Source organism: Somniosus microcephalus, chromosome 15 (assembly GCF_052327205.1).
Source record: "Somniosus microcephalus isolate GS21.2 chromosome 15, FLI_Smic_1.0, whole genome shotgun sequence".
Taxonomy (NCBI): domain Eukaryota; kingdom Metazoa; phylum Chordata; class Chondrichthyes; order Squaliformes; family Somniosidae; genus Somniosus; species Somniosus microcephalus.
In genome coordinates this window covers 63,666,321-63,686,463 of record NC_141001.1, presented here as the reverse complement: position 1 = coordinate 63,686,463, position 20,143 = coordinate 63,666,321, and the positions used below count along the sequence as shown (strand labels likewise).

General features: G+C 46.0%; 1 protein-coding gene across 2 annotated transcripts in view; it reads right to left on the bottom strand.

Annotated features, from left to right (window-relative positions):
* Nucleotides 1-2,457: 2,457 nt before the first annotated feature.
* The window catches only part of cyp2r1 (cytochrome P450, family 2, subfamily R, polypeptide 1), a 55,731-nt gene continuing 38,045 nt past the window's right edge, over nucleotides 2,458-20,143 (bottom strand). For both annotated transcript variants that reach the window (XM_086007898.1, XM_086007900.1), the window contains exon 5: nucleotides 2,458-11,689. In XM_086007898.1, the coding sequence (XP_085864024.1) occupies nucleotides 11,514-11,689 (176 nt within the window). In that variant the 3' untranslated portion in view covers nucleotides 2,458-11,513. The remainder of the gene's footprint in view (nucleotides 11,690-20,143) is intronic.

Genomic DNA, 20,143 nt, shown 5'->3' with positions numbered 1-20,143 from the left:
CACTGGAATTACTCTCCTACTCTTCTTCGAATAAGTGTCAGGGGATCTTGTACGTTTATCTGGCAGGGCAGACGGGGCCTCGGTTTTACATCTCATCTGAAAGATCACACCTCTGACAGTGGAGTACTCCCTCAGCTCTACATAACATTTTATTTTTTCCACTACTGAAGGAATCAAGAATACATTTGTGAATTTTTTAACCAACTCAGGATTTGACCGTTGACCTGCAAAATGCCTCTGGAACAATCTTACAAAGCTATATCTCTCTTCAGTGTGTGGTGGTTTGAGGATAGCCAGCTTCAATACTGCAGGTTTGGTTATGAATGTGAAGTAAATGACCCATTTCATTGGATGGGGTCATTCTTGTCATCTCTTCAGCTTTCTCTCTTGAGAAGTCGTCAGAAGCTCTATCTTCCCAAGGAACTGTGGGCTGATGACCAAAATGGCCTTCAGTGTGAGAATGAAGTACCAAGGCTAAGTGATGGTGGTAAGATGGGGCTGCATTGCCAACTCTGCTCAAATGAATGAGTCGAAGTATGATTTTAATGTCCTTAATCAAGGAATTAGATGTAGTGAATCACTTACCCAAAGTTAACCCCACATGACTATCAATATCATCAATTAAATCAATGGTGAGCAATTTGTATTGCTTTTGATGAGCTCAAACTTAGAATGCTTACGGAAGTATCTAAAATTAAGATGCCGAACTTCTCTCCCAGTCCACAGCATTTTTTCAGATTGCCTGGTGACTTATTCAAAAAGTGGATTGGTGGATCAATAGATTTTTAAAAATTTGCTACATTTCATTCCTGGAATTTCAACTGATGTAATGAATGTTGATGGGGCAGTGAAGGGTCCACAGAGGATGACAAGTCAATGCATTGAACCAGAAGTTGTCATGGTCTTTCTCTTCCCTTCCCCAATACAATTCTCATCAGGCCTTCCCCTTTGATACTACAACTGAATATTGAAAAAGGACAATGTTGTTTGATTTATAATTGATGTTTAAAGCCACTATTTTGGTCATCAATAAGGGATTCTCTTGTATAATCACTTAACACAAATTCTGATCTACTCCATTCGTCTATTTTAGTAATTAAAGAAATTTTGTAGTTCATGGCAACACATGGAAAGTAACAACGCTGCAAATAGGAAAATTATCCTCACTTGATAATTTACTTATGTACCTTGGATGTTTTATTTTACAACAACAGGAACAACTTTAATTTATATGGCGCCTTTATCATAGGAAAATGGGCCAAGGCACTTCACAGGAGCTTAATCAAACAAAAATTGATGCCAAGCCAAAGGAGAAGATACTGGGAGGTGTGACTGAAAGCTTGGTCAAAGAGTTATGTTTTAAGGAGGGCCTTCAAGAAGGAGAAAGAGAGGTGAAGAGGTTTAGGGAGGTAATTCCAGAGCTTATAGATGACTGAAGGCATAGCTGCCAATGATAGCACAAGGAGAGTGGTGGATACAGAAGAGGCCAGAGTTGGAGGAATGCAGAGTTCTAGGAGGGCTGGAGGAGGTTATAGAGTTAGAGAGGGGTGAAGCAATGAAGGGATTGGAATGTGAGAATTTTAAATTTAAGGCATTGATTGACCGGGAGACTTGTAAGTTAGTGAGCACAGCCGGGACTGAGTGCTGGTTGGGATACGGGCAGCAGAGTTTCAGATGAGCTCAAGATTATGAAGGGTGGAAGATGGGAGACTGGTCAGGGGAGCATCGGAATAGTCAAGTCTGGATGTGACAAAAGCATGAATGATAGTTTCAGCAGAAGATGGGCTGAGACAGGTGATGTTATGGAGGTGGAAGTAGGCACAGTCTTTGTGATGAAGAAGATATGGGGGTCGGAAGCTCTGCTCAGGGTCAAATAAGATGCCGAGGTTGCAAACAACCTGGTTCAGCCTGAGACAGTTGGAGGGGGGATGGAATCGATTGCGGAGTTTGGCTGAAGAAGCTAAGTTGGTGGTTAGCAGTTTAGTGGGAATAGGGTCAAGAGAGTCGGAGGTAGACCTCTGATGAGATGAGCTCGGAGGAAATCAGAAATTGGAGAAGGATGCGGGTTCAAGGCTAGGGTAGGGGGAAATGAGGGATGCAGCAGAGGCAGTAGAACGGATGGTCTCAGTCTTGGTAATAAGTTCATGACCTCGCACTTGTTGGAGTGAAGGGGAGAGGGGTTTAAAGAGGGGTAGTGGAGAAAGGAAGTGGGGGTTATATCCATTCCAGGATGATCGTGGAGTAGTGAGCACTTTTGGAAGAGAGCATAGCTCAAAAGTGCTTGATACAGTCTAGTAAGATCTAATGACTAAACCAGTTGCGCGCCATATACGTTCAAGTCTGCACCCCTTAGGGAGCAAACATAGGGGCCGTACCAGGGTGGGAGAGTGTAAGGGTTTTCTTGGGGTCAAGGGCATCAAAGGCAGAGGTGATGGAGTGATTGAGCAGACCGAAAGCTCAAATCAAATCAACTTTTATTGTCATCGTTAGTGCACAAGTGCAGTACAACGAAATGTAGGCTTGCGGCTCCCGAGAGTATACATTTAGATTAAGACATTTAAACATTCAACATACATTTGGCTTGTAATACATTAACATTAACATAACCATAATAAAGTGCATTGGCAGATGTGCAGGCTTTAGAGTTTATTTGTGGAGTTCAGTAGGATGACAGCCCTGGGAAAGAAGCTGTTCCTAAATCTGGTCGTACGGGTGCGAATGCATCTGTAGCGTCTCCCAGATGGCAGGAGGGCGAACAGACTGTGGCTGGGGTGGGTAGGGTCTTTGACGATGGACCGTGACCTCCGTAAACAGCGTTTCTGGTATATGTGCTCTATGGTCGGTAGCCGGGTGCCGGTAATGCGTTGGGCAGTTTTGACTACCCGCTGCAGGGTATGGTGAATGGATAGCCAAAGAGTTTGAAATTGACACTGTAACTTTGGGGAGGAGTTTCTAGCAGAGGTGGATGCAGAAGGAATTGGAGTTGGGAAAGATGTGAATAGTGAGGGATGCAAGGAAGAGATCAAAGATGGCCTTAGCTATGATGGGAATAAAGAGGCCACGTGAGGTGGCAAGATCGAGGGAGTGCTTGTGAATATGGGTAGAAAAGTTTATATGGAGGTATAGGTTAAGTGAAGACGAGAGCAGTGAACTCAGGAGAAAGGGCAAGCTAAGTTGAGATGGAGGTTGAAATTACCAAGGATTAGGAGTCACTCGGTGCAGAGTTTGAAGGAGGAAAGGAGTTAGGATATCTTGGTGAGAAACTTTGGATGGGGCTTGGGAGGACGGTAGAGAACGAGGATTTTAAAGGAGAGGCAAGAGGGCTAGAAGGTGATGAGGTGCCAGAGGAGTGGGGAGAAACCAAGGTGAGATTTGGTGGTAAGGGCCACACCACCGCCATGGTGCTTTGAGTGGGGCAGGTGGTGGAAAGGGAGGAGACAGCAGAGAAGGGCCCAAAGTGGAATTTTAAAAAAGGAAATAGAAGTAATGTGCTCGGTCTGGGATTTTTTGTATGAAAGAAAAGACTTGCATTTCTATAGCGCCTTTCACGACTCGACGTCCCAAAGCACTTTGCAACCAATTAAGTACTTTTTGAAATGCAGTCACTTGTAATGTAGGAAATGCGGCAGCCAATTTATGCACAAGTTCCCACAAACAGCAATGTGATAATGCTCAGATAATCTGTTTTAGTGATGTTCGATGTAGGATATTGACCTGGACACCAGGGAGAACGCCTCTGCTCCTCTTCAAAATAGTGCCATGGGCTATTTTACGTCCAACTGAGAGGGCAGACAGAGCCTTGGTTTAACATCTCATCCAAAAGACGACACCTCTCACAGTGCAGTACTCCTTCAGTACTGCGTTCCTTCAGTATGGCACCGGAGTGTTAACCTAGATTTTGCACTCGAGTCTCTGGAGTGGGACTTGAACCCACAACCTTTCGACTCATAGGCAAGAGTGCTACCTTTTGAGCCCTAGCTAACATTCTAAGCAAGTTGTCACAATAGTGATATTTTCATAGGTTTCAACACTACCACTACGTTATAATACTTCCTTTGTAATTGTCATGACATTGGTGAAACTCCCTTATTACTAATCGTGATTTTGCAATCAGATGCCCTGATCAACGCTCTGCAAGCACATTAACCAATACAATTGAAGACCAATAATAATGTAGAAACTTTCAGGGAATGATGGCTAACTAAGGAAGTAAAGGATGATATCAAATCAAAAACAAAAGCATACAATGTTGCGAAGAATAGTGAAAGGCCAGAGGATTGGAAATTTTTAAAAACCAGCAAATACAACTAAAAAAATGATAGCGAGAAGATAGCTTATGAGAGTAAGCTAGCAATAAATACAAAAACACAATAAGAGCTTCAACAGGTATATAAAAAGGAAGAGAGTAGCTTAAGTAAACGTTGGTCCCCTCGACGATGAGTCTGGGGAATTAATAATGGGAAACAAAGAAATGGTGGAGACTGAACAAATATTTTGTATCGGTCTTTACGGTAGAAGACACTAAAAGCATCCCAATAATGGATAATCAAGGGGCTGTTGGGGGGGGGGTGGGAGGAACGTAAAACTATCACTAGAGAGAAAGTACTAGGCAAACTAATGGGACTAAAGGTGGACAAGTCCCCTGGACCCAATAGCCTGCATCCTTGAGTCTTAAGAGGTGGCTGCAGAGATAGTGGATGCATTGGTTGTAATCTACCAAAATTCCCTGGATTCTGGAGAGGTCCCAGCGGACTGGAAAACCGCAAATGTAATGCCCCTATTTAAGAAAGGAGGGAAACGGAAAGCAGGCAACTATTGACCAGTTACCCTGACATCTGTCATTGGGAAAATGCTTGGAGTCCATCATTAAGGAAGTGATAGCACAACATTTAGAAAATCATAATATAGTCAGAGTCAGCATGGTTTTATGAAAGGGAAATCGGGTTTGACAAATTTGCTGGAGTTCTTTGAGGATGTAACGAGCAGGGTGGATAAAGGGGAACCAGTAGATGTGTATTTGGATTTCCAGGAAACATTCATAGAAACATAGAAGATAGGAGCAGGAGTAGGCCATTCGGCCCCTCGAGCTTGCTCTGCCATTCAATGTGATCATGGCTGAGTACCCTGTCCCTGATTTCTCCCCATATCCCTTGAACCCCTTAGCCTTAAGAAATATATCTAACTCCTTGAATATATTTAATGAATTGGCCTCAACTGTCTTCTGTGGTAGAGATTTCCACAGGTTCACCACTCTCGGTGAAGAAATTTCTCCTCATCTCAGTCCTAAATGGCTTACCCCTTATCCTTAGACTGTGACTCCTGGTTCTGGACTCACCCGCCATCGGGAACAGCCTTCCTGCATCTAGTCTGTCTAGTCCTGTTAGAATTTTATAAGTTTCAATGAGATCCCCTCTCATTCTTCTAAACTCTAGCGAATATAAGCCTAATCGACCCAATCTCTCTCTGTACATCATTCCTGGAATCCCAGGTATCAGTCTGGTGAATCTTCGCTGCACTTTCTCCATGGCAAGAACATCCTTCCTCAGAGAAGGCAACCAAAACTGCACACAATACTCAAGGTGTGGTCTCACCACGGCCCTGTACAACTGCAGCAAGGCATCTTTGCTCCTGTACTCGAATCCTCTCGCTATGAAGGCCAGCATACCATTTGCCTTCTTAACTGCCTGCTGCACCTGCATGCTTAGCTTCAGCGACTGGTGCACAAGGACACCCAAGTCTCATTGCACTTCCCCTTTTCCCAATCTATTGCCGTTCAGATAATCTGTCTTCCTATTTTTGCCACCAAAGTGGATAACCTTGCATTTATCCACATTATATTGCATCTGCCCAATCGCCCAACCTGTCCAAATCATACTGGAGCTTCTCTGCATCCTCCTCACAGCACACACACCCACCCAGCTTTGTGTCATCTGCAAACTTGGAGATATTACATCTAGTTCCCTTGTCTAGATCATTAATATATATTGTGAATAACTGGGGTCCTAGCACTGATCCCTACCGTACCCCACTAGTCACTGCCTTCCACTCGGAAAAAGAGCCGTTTATTCCAACTCTTTGCTTCCTGTCTGCCAACCAGTTTTCTATCCAAGTCAGTACCTTACCCCCAATTCCATGTGCTTTAACTTTGCACGCTAGTCTCTTATGCGGGACATTATCGAAAGCCTTCTGAAAGTCCAAATACACCACATCCACTGGTTCTCCCTTATCTATTCTACCAGTTACATCCTCAAAAAATTCCAGTAGATTAGTCCAGCATGATTTACCTTTTGTAAATCCAGGTTGACTTTGTTCAATCCTGTCACTGTTTTTCAAGTGCTCTGCTATTACATCTTTTATAATGGACTCTATAGCATTTTCCCCACTACCGATGTCAGGCTTACCGGTCTATAATTCCCCGTTTTTTCTCTACCACCTTTTTTAAATAGTGGGGTAACATTAGCTACCCTCCAATCCATGGGAACTGTTTCAGAGCCTATAGAATTTTGGAAGATGACCAGCAATGCATTTAGTATTTCTAGGGCCACTTCCTAAAGGTGCCACACAAAAGGTTACAACACAAGGTAAGAGCTCATGGGGTTGGGAGTAATATATTAGCATGGATAGAGGATTGGCTAAGTAACAGAAAAGAGACTCAGGATAAATGGCTCATTTTCTGGTTGGCAAACTAACTAGTGGGATGCCACAGGGATCAGTGCTGGGGCCTCAACTATTTACAATCTGTATTAATGACTTGGATGAAGGGACTGAGTGTAATGTAGCCAAATTTGCTGCTGATACAAAGATAGGTGGGCAAGCAAATTGTGTGGAGGACGCAAAGAATCTCCAAAGGGATATAGATAGGCTAAGTGAGTGGGCAAAAATGTGGCAGATGGAGTTTCATGTGGGAAAATGCAAGGTTATCCACTTTGGTAGGAAAAATAAAAAAGCAAATTATTTAAATGGTGAGAGATTACAAAATGCTGAGGTACAGAGGGATTTGGGGGGTCTTTGTACATGAATCAAAAATGTTAGCATGCAGGTACAGCAGGTAATTAGGAAGGCAAATGGAATGTTGGCCTTTATTGCAAAGGGAATGGAGTATAAAAGTAGGGAAGTCCTGTTACAACTGTACAGGGCATTGGTGAGACCACACCTGGAGTACTGCGTACAGTTTTGGTCTCCTTATTTAAGTAAGGATATCCTTACATTGGAGGCAGTTCAGAGAAGGTTCACGAGGTTGATTCCGGAGATGAAGGGGTTGTCTTATGAAGAAAGGTTGAGCAGGTTGGGCCTATACTCATTGGAGTTTAGATGAATGAGAGGGAATCTTATTGAAACATAAGATTCTGAAGGACAGGGTAGATGCAGAGAGGATGTTTCCCCTCATGGGGGAATCTAAAACTCGGGGGCATAATTTCAGAGTAAGGGGAAACCCTTTTAAATCGGACATGAGGAGGAATTTCTTCTCTGAGGGTCGTGAATCTTTGGAATTCTCTTCCCCAGAGAGCTGTAGAGGCTGGGTCATTGAATATATTTAAGGTGGAGATAGACAGATTTTTGAATGATAAGGGAGTCGAGGGTTACGGGGAGTGGGCAGGGAAGTGGAGTTGAGGTCATGATCTAATTGAATGGCGGAGCAGGCTCGAGGGGCCAAATGACCTACTTCTGCTCCTATGTCTTATGTTCTTATGAAACCTTAACTGCCAGAGATTCTATAGTAGAAACTATGCATGTGCCAAAAATTATTAGTTCATGCATTGCATTAGAATATGAAACAGCAGCACGCAAGCTTCCACTCCCTCACTCCTATCAGGTCTTACCCATTCACCTTCCATCTATCCCCTCCACTTCCTAGCAACTCCTCACTTCTTTGCTATTCCATTCACTCGCATCGTTACCTCTACATCCTCTGAGCTACCTACTATATGCTTCCTTCCCCTCACTCTGCTATCATTCATTTCACTCTTAACCCTCCATCCATTCCCCCTTCCCTTTACTCCCATTCACTCCCCCAAGGACAGGTGGAAAGAAGCCAGAGCATGTGGCAGATGCTACATTTGCAACACGATCACCACTTTCCCTGTGGAAAGCATCAGCCAGACCTTACACAAAACGTTCACTGGCCTGCAGGACTGCCAAGAGCCCAAGGCATAGTAGATGGCACTTAATTGGAAACAGGACTAATCTTAACCTACCTGGACACAAATTGCTTCCATTGAATCAATATTTTGGTAGTGGCTGAGCCACAAAATATCATAATGTACGTAAATCCTTGTTATTTAGGAAGCACCCAAGTTGATAAAATACTGTCATTGTATGGCAACTCCTGGTGCCCTCATTGAAGGCTCATGAATGAATAAAAGGCCACCAGTGGATCCTGCACTGAACTGAGACTTGTTTTACCCAAGTTAAAAGCTAATGTTTGTACAATGTGAAATATTTACTGGATTATCTTCATGCTGCAAACCAGTTGTTTCAGTTTTTCCAGCATTTTCCTCTGAATGATACCTTTTAGGAAGCTGAACATGGAAAACTATAATGTTCCTTTAAAATCTTTTAACAGAACATTGTCTTTTGAAACACAGACATCTGAGCAAGTTTGTGGAATTGATCAGCATTCTATAAAAATTGTCATTAAAAGATTTATGTCCACTGCTGGTGAGATAAAGCGTTTTCAATGCATAGCTCTGAGACAGCTACTCTCATTGTTATCACTCTGAGAAACAGGGAAAGCAAACAAGATCAAAAGCAAAATGTTAAAATGCCTCTGGAGTGGTCTCACATTTAGCAACAATACCCAACTCTCAAGAGAAAACAAAACAAAACATACTGGTTTGGGGCAAATACATAGTTTAGCACTGTCATTAATTGCAAGTAGACAGCCTGGGTGTTGGTTGTGTTCAGCAGGTTGTCTGTCATTGGAGGTCAATTACAATAGAGAACCTTTCCAGTTACTATCTGCTGGTTTGTGAAACTGCTACTATCAAAATACTTGCAGCTTCCACACTGCAGGAATACAGCTAAACATTTAAATTTCAATATCTGGAGCAATTGTTCAAAAGGGCAGTAAAGGGACAGGTGGTCTTGAATTTTTTCATTTTAATTTTTCTGCTGCTACGTGTTCAAAAAAACCTGTGAAAGGTGAGCAATCGACCTGGTTCCCAACCCTCAGGCAAAGAGGAAGAAAATGGAAACCATGGTTGAAGTAACCACCTGAAACGTGGCTATGAACATCCTTATTTTCTATATTATTATGTGTACTTAATACAGCTCAAAAAGTGAAACATTTAAAAAATATAAATAATGTTAGAAAAACAAGTTATTTATAAATAGCTGATAAAATCATGCTAAATCATAGAATTACATTCACAGACATTACAACACAAACAGGCAATTCACTGGTGTTGGTGTTTATCCTTCACGCAAGCAGTAGTCTTAATCCCATGTGCCTCCCCTGTGCACAGATCATTTTACTCCCCTTTTCCTTCAACTACCTATTCTATTCTTAAAAGTTGACATTGTCTCTGCTTCAATCCCCAACACTGCTATTGCATTCTACAGCCTCACACTGCTCCCTGTGCTTAATATCTTGCATTTAATTATATATATTGGCTAATAGATGTTTTTCATTTTGTGAATCAAAACTTTAAAAAAAATTAATTCCACAGTACCACACAAAATGGCTCTTGTCCTGTGCAGATGCAACTGTACACTTGTATATCAAAATGTAAAAGTTGTTTTATATAAACACGTGCTCTTAGATCTCCCATAAATTAAATTCTGATACAAAAAAGCTTCATACATGTAATTATGCAAACTATAACAAACTAATGTGTTAGTTAGAATTCTTGCTGTGTTTATCACCAGTTCCAAAAAGAGGCTGGAAAAGGCAAAGAAAATTCTGACTTTTCTTTGTTCTTATGTTGCTTCTACCAATTACTAAACAACATGGTTTGAAACAGTACTGCAGTCAATTCCACGATCATCCTGTTAATAACTGCGCTTCAGTAAAAGATGTGCTGTTCCAGACAACTTGGAAAATACTCTTGCTGGCAGAGTGATTGTGAATAGGAGTGCATTGCTTTTATACATATGATTAGTATTCAGTCTTCACTGGGTTGACAAAAGTAAGTGCTTCCCTATAGGAAGGAAGGAAGGATATCTGGTCAATGAGGGCCACTCTTGCATATTATCCAGTAGTTGATTACAGACCACTGCTGGCAGAGGCTTGGCAGCTGATCACCTGTATTAGAGTGAGTATAAATGGTGGAGAGAAAAATGCCAAGTTTGCCAGAAACTTCGGTTAAAACCTGGATGCAAGCCCATTTTCTTACATGAACCAACTTACCTGTCTTATGTTCTACATGTTGTAGTTGTAGCTGAAGCAGCAATGCAGCTACTAATTGTAACAACCCAGTTTAAAGATACTACAAATGACTTTTACATGACTAAGGCAGAGAAGTATAAAGTGATGTATTTTGGAAAGAAGAATGAGGAGGCAATATAAAAGAAATGGTGCAATTTTAAAGGAGATGCAGGAACAGAGATACCTGGGGTTCACATACACAAATCTTTGCAGGTGGAATGACAAGTTTGAATGAATCATAGAATGATACAGCCATTCGGCCCATCATGCCTGTGCTGGCTCTTTGAAAGTGCTACAGTTGATGAGGCTGTTTAAAAAAAAAAAATGGGATCATTTGCTTTATAAATAGAGGCATAGAGTGCGAAAGCAAGGAAGTTATGCTAAACCGTTATAAATCAGTGGTTAGGTCCTAGCTGGAGTATTTTGTCCAATTCTGGGCACCACAATTTAGGATTTATGTCAAGGCCTGAGAGAGGGTGCAGAGGAGATTTACTAGAAGGATACCAGGGATGAGGAACTTCAGTTATGTGGAGAAGCTGGGATTGATCTCCTTAGTCAGAGAAGGTTAAGGAGAAATTTAATAGAGATCTTCAAAATTATGAGGGGTTTTGATAGAGTAAATAAGGAGAAACTGTGTTCACTGGCAGGAGGATTGGTGACCAGACACAGATTTAAGATCATTGAGAAAAGAACGAGAGGAGATGAGGAGTAATGTTTGACGCAGCGAGTAGTTATGACCTGGGATGTGCTGCCTGAAAGGGTGGTGGAAGCAGATTCAGTGGTAACTTTAAAAAGGGAATTGGATATATGCTTGAAAAGGAGAAATCTGCAGGGCGATGGGGAAAGAGCAGGGGAGTGGGACTAATTGGGTAGCTCTTTCATAGTGCCAGCAAAGGCACTGTTAAGTGAATGACCTTCTCTGTACTGTATGATTCTATGACCTTTGGGGAGATATTACGGTACCTCAGTGTAGGACAGGTTATATCACTAGATTAAAGCACAGATTTGGAAACACAAGAAAATTTGGCTACACCAGACATTTAGAACGCTACATTCTTTTTTCCTCTTCTCTCCACCACCCCCCCCCCCCCCATTATGAAATTATTTGTTTTAACAGGTGATTATCTAGATTAAAATTCCCTTCTTGTCAGCGCCTTTCAACTGAGATAAGATATGGATGAGGCTGCAATGTCATTCCCAGTTTAGGTTTCAGATTTGGAATAGTTCCTGGTGGAAATTGAAGATGAAATCTTTGTAATAACATGGTAAAAAACAGAAATAGCTCCATTCTTGCAAGCTGTTCTCCTAGACAATGTCTTCGTCCTATTAAAAATAAAATTAATGATAAGTTACTCAATTTTCTTGTGAAAATGAAAACCATCTAATTGTGCAATAACCCTTCTTCCTCCCCAGAGTGTTCAATATTATTAGCTCTAGGCTGCATCCCCCAACACCATTGCCAATGATACAAAAAAAAATGTACACTGTGGCAGATTTTGCTGTGAAAACAACAGTGAGGCTAACAGTGCTCACTATTATTTATGCGCAAATCAGACAGCAACTTCTGGCAAGCAGAGATGCGCAGTTAAACACGAAAATCCGTAAGTTGCTTTCTGAGTTGCGCCACTGCTCCATAAGCTGCATGAAAACGGGATCTCGCCATCTGGCTCCCCATTCAAATGTATTGAACAGCTTGAAATTCCTGTGCTGACGTCTTCGATATGGACTGAACTCTCCACTAAAAGTTGTCATTCCAGTTCAAGTACCCTTTTAATGGCATGGCAAGTCTTAATTACTGCTAAACAAGCTCTCTGGCACTGAAAATTAACTTTTACAAGTGTGGAGTTTCAATTCTTCAGCTTTTAATTGTTGCAGATTATTAAAGAAATTAAATGAATTATTTTTTTTAACTTTTTTTTGTGTCTTTTCTCTCTTAGTTCAATCTTTCCCTCTCTATTTCATTTTCTGTTTTGACATTGAATTCACTACTCTAACTTACACTTCCTGGTTCAGACTGTGCTACTCATTAACAATTCTTCAACCTGATTGGTTCAGGAGATACACAGTTCCTTGCCCTGTTCACTCAGGTCCCAGATGCCCTGTAGACAGCACCACACCATTTGGATGTCCTGCTGACAGCAACTTGCCATGCAAAACCTCATAGACTTGTACTTGCCCATAATCTTTCTAACGACTGGCTCGCAGCAATATCTAGCCCATTATATTTAAAAACCCATGTGCAAAAATACTCATGTTTGCAAATTATCTCATGATCATAATTATGCTACATATATTGTATTAGGATACTATGAGAACTTCACCCAACTCCAATTCTATAAGCACTGCAATTTTTTTAAGCTAATTTGCTTTCCTTGGCTCCTGAATATTATGTCCGTGTGTAATTGAGACACGGACTGCAGGAGTTGGTTATAACAGGTCTTTACTGAGTGGAGACAAACTGGAACTACTATGCAGAAGTTACTACACAGGCTTATATACAGGGGTGGTCACTACTGGTACTGCAGTATACAGGGGCTGCAGAATATAAGCTATTATAAGTTCAGTCTTTGAGGAGGCTTCCTGATTCTGTCTGGATAACGCCTCTTTGGGGTATCAGGTTCTTCTGGCAAAGTTGATTCGGGATCAACGCCGTTGTTTGGTTCGTCTGCTTCCAATATCACCGATTCTGAGGTAGATGCAATTGGTACTTCGGTTTCATCACCAGGTGTATCAGATCGTGGTGTGGAATTGACGTTTTCCAGTGACTCTCGAATCTGGTCAGCATGGCGTCTTACAATGCTCTCCAACGTCCACGGTATACATTAGCGGTCCTTGCCGTGTACAGATCGTTCCTGGCTGCCATTTCTCTGTGCGGTAGTCCCGGGCCAAAACTGGTTGACCTATCTTAAAACTCCTGGTCGGCCTTTCATTCATATTCTGAAACTGCCTGTTCTCCACATCTCTTCTGATGTTTGCCTTAACCAAATCCAAGGGGCATTGTAGTCTTCGATTGAAGAACATTATGGCTGCAGTTTGGTTGGTAACCGCATGTGTCGCATTCCGGTAGGCAAACAAGAAGTTATCCACCTTGTGCTGTAGGGGTATGTCTTCATTACACATTGCCTTGATAGCCTTCTTGAATGTTTGAACGAACCTCTCAGCCAATCCATTGGTGGCTGGATGATATGGGGCGGATGTGTAATGCTTAACACCATTGTTCTTTAAGAACCTCCGGAACTCGTCAGACACAAACTGTGGTCCATTGTCAGAGCAAATCTGTTCAGGCAGCCCATTTCTGGCGAATATGGTTCGTAAGACTGTGATAGTTTTTTCTGTGGTGGTTGAGGACATTTTTATTACCTCTGGCCACTTTGTGCATCCACCGCAATTAAAAACATCGAGTCCACAAATGGACCAGCAAAATCAATGTGCACCCTTTGCCATGGAGATGAGGGCCACTCCCATGGATGTAGAGGGGCTTGTGGTGGGGCGTTTTGGACCTTCTGGCATCCTGTACAGCTCTTGGTCATCTCTTCGATTTCTCTATCGATTCCTGGCCACCACACAAACGCTCTGGCTAAGTTCTTCATTTTTACCCCTCCCAGATGACCCTCATGAAGCTCATTGAGCACTCTATCCTTCAATTTGGGTGGAATTACTACTCTGGATCCACACATCAAGGTTCCTCTGCACACTGACAGCTGTTCTCTTCTCGGCGAGAATGCTGGCAACAGTGGTTCGCCATGTGCTGGCCATCCCTTCACCGTTAAATCATAGACCCAGGAGTGTCTCTGGTCATTTCGTGTTTCCTTTTCTATGTTTGCATTCGTCACAGGGAGACATTCGACTATGGTCGAGTGGAATATCTCCACTGGCTGCATTGCAGGTGCTTCTTCCACCGTCGGCAACGGTAGGCGCGACAATCCATCAGCATTCCCATGCTGTTTAGTTCCTTTGTACTCAATGTCATATTGGTGTGCCCCTAGGAAAAGGGACCACCTCTGTAGCCGTTGTGCTGTCATTATCGGGACGCCCTTCTGAGGGTTGAAAATGGAGACAAGAGGTTGATGATCAGTTAGTAGAGTAAATTTCTGACCGTGCAGGTAGTGATTGAACTTCTTCACCCCCCACACCAGGCTGAGGGCCTCTCTGTCAATCTGGGTGTAGTTACGCTCGGCTGAAGTTAACGAGCGTGACGCAAAAGCTTTCGGCCTCTCTGAACCATCAAGGAATTTATGTGACAGTACCGTTCCAATGCCGTAGGGAGACGCATCACACGCCAGTCTTATCGGTAGTGATGGGTTGTAGTGAGCCAATACTTCTCTTGAAGTGATTAGGTCCTTACTCTTCTGAAAGGCCCGCTTACATTCATCGCTCAATTTCCATGCTACTCCAGTTTGTAGTAGGGCGTTCAGTGGGTGCAGAATTGTGGACAAATTCGGCAAAAACTTATGGTAGTAATTCACCAATCCGAGGAATGACCTCAGTTGCGACACATTTTCAGGTGCTGGAGCCTTAACTACCGCTTCAATTTTGTCAGGGAACTTATGTAACCACTCTTCATCAATCACGTGGCCACAATACGATATCTGTTTCTTAAAAAACTCGCACTTGGGGCGATTGGTTCGTAGCCCATGTTCTCTTAGTCTAGTGAGCACCTGCTCTAGGTTGGCAAGGTGTTCACTGTCATCTTCACCTGTCACTAGGATGTCGTCCAAGTAACACTGAGTCCCCGGAATCCCTTGCAGGACTTGTTCCATTGCTCGTTGCCATATCGCCGGAGCTGATGCGACTCCGAATACCAGTCGATTATACTGGTAAAGACCTTTGTGAGTGTTTATCGTGAGATACTTCCGAGAGGATTCTTCAACCTCCATCTGCAAATATGCTTGTGCTAGGTCAATTTTTGTGAAACGCTTCCCTCCAGATAGTGAGGCGAAAATATCTTCTATCCTCGGGAGAGGATATTGTACTGTGTGAAGGATTGGGTTCACCGTCACCTTGAAGTCCCCACAGATGCGAACCTTCCTTGGCTCCTCAGACTTATTGTTCAACGTTTTCTTCATGACAGGAACGATGGGTGTCACCCACTCGCTCCAGTCTACCTTAGATAACACGCCTGCATTCTCCAGATTCTCCAGCTCTGCCTCGACGGCTGGGCGAATTGCATATGGTACCGGTCTTGCTTTGAAAAACTTGGGAATTGCATTCTCTTCTATTTTTATCGAGGCGGTTACGCCTTTAAGAGTTCCCAGTTCTTGTTGAAATACCTCTTTGGCGTTAGCTAAGATTTTTGACAATCGTCCAGGTGTGACGTCGTCATCCTTTTTACCTGCCACCGTCAGTGCCTGAATGGAGTGCCAGTCTAAACTTATCTTTCTGATCCATTCACGCCCCGATAACGGTGGTCCACCATCTTGCAGTATGTACAGATACAATTTCTGTATTTCCTTGCCGTTGTATTCGACAGGCACCCTTATTTTCCCTCTGGGGTATACTTTTTGCCCCGTATACGTCTTCAAGACAATGGGGCCTAGAAATTCAGTATAGCCACTTTTGGGGCGGTAAAGTCGGGCAGCCGCTAAAGTTTGCGCCCGCCGGAAAGTGGAGGGCAGTTCGCCGAAATTCAGTAGCTTTGGCCAAGGAGTTTGCTCGAGCGCTAAAACTGGCGATGCACGGCTATCCTTAGGCGCTAAGCCGGCGGTGCAGACTGATACCGCCGAGGCCGGGCGCAGCGCAGGTGCGGTCATGTTTTGATTGACAGCAGACACCCTGGCGCCGGCCAGCTCTTAAAGGGGGAAGGGGCGACTTGGTCTGCTGCCACGCCCTGGATACTGCAGCCCTCCAGCTAGGCCTAAGCACTGCTGCTGGAGAGAAATAGCGCCAGGAAGGATGCAGAGGGCCCGTGAGCGAGCGCAGCGCTTCTCTGGCCATGATTTAAAGGTGCTGGTTAGGGCTTTGGCGAAGAGAAGCCATATCTTGTTCCCGGACAGTGGCAAGAAGCCTCCCAACAGGGTGTACAGGAGAGCCTGGAGGGATATCGCCCAGAGGGTCACAGCCACCTGCGATGTCCCCCGGACTGTTGTCGAATGCCGGAAAAAGTTTAACGACCTCACTCAGATTGTCAGGGTGAGTACCCTTTCCAGTGTCCTCCTCATCCTTGCATGTGTACCTCACATTATGGGCAAAGGGACCTCAAAGGCCTAATGGCCAGCCCTCATCCAGCAGCTATGGCACTGGCATGAACATCAATTGCACTTTCTGCACTTTACACACTGGCCAAGCTATTCGACCATGGGAGGCAGTGCACACAACAACAGGGCACCACACTGGCCAAGCTATTCGACCATGGGAGGCAGTGCACACAACAACAGGGCACCACACTGTACTTAGAGGCCGTCCTTTCTCTTGCAGGCCAAGCTGGCCCAGAATCTGAAGAGCCGGACTGTCACCGGGGGAGACCGTCCCCAGTTCCAGCAGCTCAGTGACCTGGAGGAGCGCGTGGGTCGACTCATGGGTGCCCGGGTGATTGGCCCCATTGCAATTGGAGATGCCGACCCCGTGCTGGGCCCCAATGGTAAGGACATGACCTTTTGGACCTCTCTCGTTCCCCTTGCGCTTCAGATCTACATCCTTTGTCACTGTCCGACCAATGCGCAGAATGCCACCACTCATGCCTCCCTCACTGACGCCCGTCCTCACTAAAGCTACTCTTGTGCCTTCCTGCTTTCAGCTGGTGAGGAGGAGGTCCCTGAAGCTGCGAGTGTCAGTCCCTCGGAAGAGGAGGACGAGGAGGAGCAAGAGGAAGGCGGCCCATCGGGGGAACCCTGATCCGCGCCAGGGGATGGCAATGGAGGGGACACGTCTTCCCTGGATGAGAGCCAGGGGGAAGTGTTGCAGGGGAGTGTAGCTCCTGTGCCCAGTGGCGTCCAGCCACGCGGGAAGGGTCGGGCAGCTCGGCTGCCTTCTCCCCAGAGGGGGGAAGTGTTGCAGGGGAGTGTAGTTGCTGGGCCCAGTGGCGTGCAGCCACGCGGGAAGGGTCGGGCAGCTCGGCTGCCTTCTCCCCAGAGGGAGAGTCCGGCCTCCAGTCCGGAGACGGTCCTCGCCCAGGAGGTGCACCTCCTTGATCAAATGTCCGCGGACTCGGATCGTCGGCACACCGAGTTCATGGGGGTTGTGGCACAGTTGCCTGAGGCCATTGAGTCCCTGGCTCATAGTGTGTCCCGATTTCGGGGCCTCACAGGCCAGGGGTTTCGAACAACTCGCGGCAGCACAGGCCAGGGGTCTCGAACAATTCGGGGCATCACAGGACGCGAGTCGGGCTGAATTCGGGGCATCACAGGACGCGAGTCGGGCCGAATTGAGGGCAGCACAGGACGCGAGTCGGGCCAAATTCAGGGCAGCACAGGACGCGAGTCGGGACGAATTCAGGGCAGCACAGGCAGCGAGTGGACAGTTGATCAGTGGTGCTGTGCAGTCACTGGCTGGTCTGATGCGGGCACAGACCAGGGCAGTACGGGCACTCACTGCTGCCACACTCGCTGTGTCAGGCAGGCATCGCCAGGGCACCCGCCGCGCTTCACCAGATTGCTGCGCTTGCTGCAGTGCCAGCCCGGCCGAGTGCCAGTGTCTCAGGCGAGCAGCGAGCGCCTGGCATCAGCCAGCTTGCCCCCATTGCTGCAGCCGCCACTGCCACTCCCCCAGCGAAGCTGCGACGAGCTGCTGGAGGGACTGATGCTGCCCAGCCACAGCTGCAGCAGTCAGCAGCCGGCCCCTCGAGGGCCAGAGCTCGTCTAGGCCGACCCCCAAGGGCATCTGCCGTCACGCAATGTGCCCCTCAGGAGCCTTCCCCCAGCCTTGCAGCACCCACAGGGCCCAGGTTGAGGCGGAGCAGCAGGTCGGCCAGGGGCCGGAAAAGCCTGGACAAGGACTCGCCCTCTCGGCACACAAAGTTGAGTGTGTTGGCAAATGTTTTTTTTATAGCGGGGTGGTTGTGTTGTCTATGGGGGGGTTCTTTTGGTAAGGCCGAGGATGAAGGCCATTTGGATGGACAAGTTTTGTTATTCCTCCCCAGGTTGTGGGAGTGAGATATGTTTTTGACTGTTTTTTGGGGGTGTTGTCTGTTTTTGGGTTTCATGTGGGAAGGGCCCTGAGTTTGTTCAATAAAGCTTTTTCTTTATTCAGCTTGTCCATGTGTGATGTTTCAAGTGGTTGTTGCGTTAACCAGCTGAGGGCTTGCGGAGCGGCTGCATTCATGTGCCTTCATTGCCACAAGCCATTCACTGACAGGGGGCCTAGAAGTGTCGTTCAATAAGCCGCCGACGGACGGCCCTTGGACCTTGTGGCTCCCTCCTGGGCTGGTACTCCTCCTCCTCCTCCTCCTCATGGTCCTCCTGCTCGTCCTCCTGAGGTGGTGGTCCAATGTGAGGTGGCAGTGCCCGAGTCCTGTGGATAGCCAGGTTGTGCAGCATGCAGCAAACGACGACAAACTGGGAGACTCTATCCGGCGAATACTGCAGAGATCCGCCGGAGCGATCCAGGCAGCGGAACCGTTGCTTGAGGACGCCAATCGTTTGCTCTATGATGTTCCTTGTGGCTTGATGGCTTTCGTTGTATGCCTCCTCAGCAGGGGTCCTGGGCGCGCGGAGCGGGGTCATGAGCCATGTACACAAAGGATAGCCTTTGTCCCCGATAAGCCATCCTCTTGGGGGAGGCTGTGCCTGGAACATGTCAGCCACAGTAATCTGGCGCAGGATAAATGCATCGTGGCTGCTGCCTGGAAAGCGGGCATTGACAGCTAGGATGCGCTGCCTGTGGTCACACACCAGCTGTACATTGAGGGAATGGTAGCCCTTCCGGTTGCGGTAATCCTCGGCATTGTCGATAGGTGCCCGCAAAGCCACATGCGTGCAGTCAATGGCGCCCTGCACCATGGGGAAGTCGGCGATCCTCGCAAATTTGACTGCACACTGCTCCTGCCTCTCTAGGGTCATGGGGAAGGAGATGAATTGGTGTCTCCTTGTGAAAAGGGCATCGGTGACCTGCCGGATGCAGCGATGCACGGCGAACTGGGAGATGTTAGCTATGTCCCCAGCAGTGGCTTGGAAGGAGCCGCTTGCAAAGAAGTTCAGAGCCACCGTGACCTTCACTTCCACCGACAGAGACGTCCTGCACATCAGCTGTGGACACAGATCTCTGTGAAGCAGCTGGCAGATCTCTGCAACCACCTCCCTTCTGAAGCGCAGCCTCTTAACACACTGCGTGGCAGTCATGGTGAGATAGGACACCTGGCGGTATTCCCTGAGTGGGTAAGGCCTACGTTGCCGACGCCTGATGCCCCCTCTGCGTCTAGGCATAGCTGCCCCTCTCACACAGCGTCTGCGAGCCCTTCGCACATAATGCTGGAACTGAGGGTTGGAACCCCATGCAGCCCCCATAATATACTTGCAAACAATGAAATCACAATGAGGCAAATTTCCAAGCTCTGGCCAGAAGCCAAAAATACCTCTCCTATGTTGGGCCAAATCAGTAAGGTCTCTTCCTTGGTCTCTGTCCAGAAATCCGTTGCAGAAAAGTCATTGCAGCAAAATGGCTGGCCTTTATAGTTCAGTGTAAGTGCCCTTTAATTAGCGCTCCCCGAGGCCCGCAGGGCCTCTGCTGCGTTCCACTTCACAGTTCTTAACACCGCCACACCCACATTGGGCGGGCGCGACTGAAGTTCTGGTTTGGGGTGCACAAAGGGCGTTGCACGACGAAATGACGTCATAATTTGCGCGC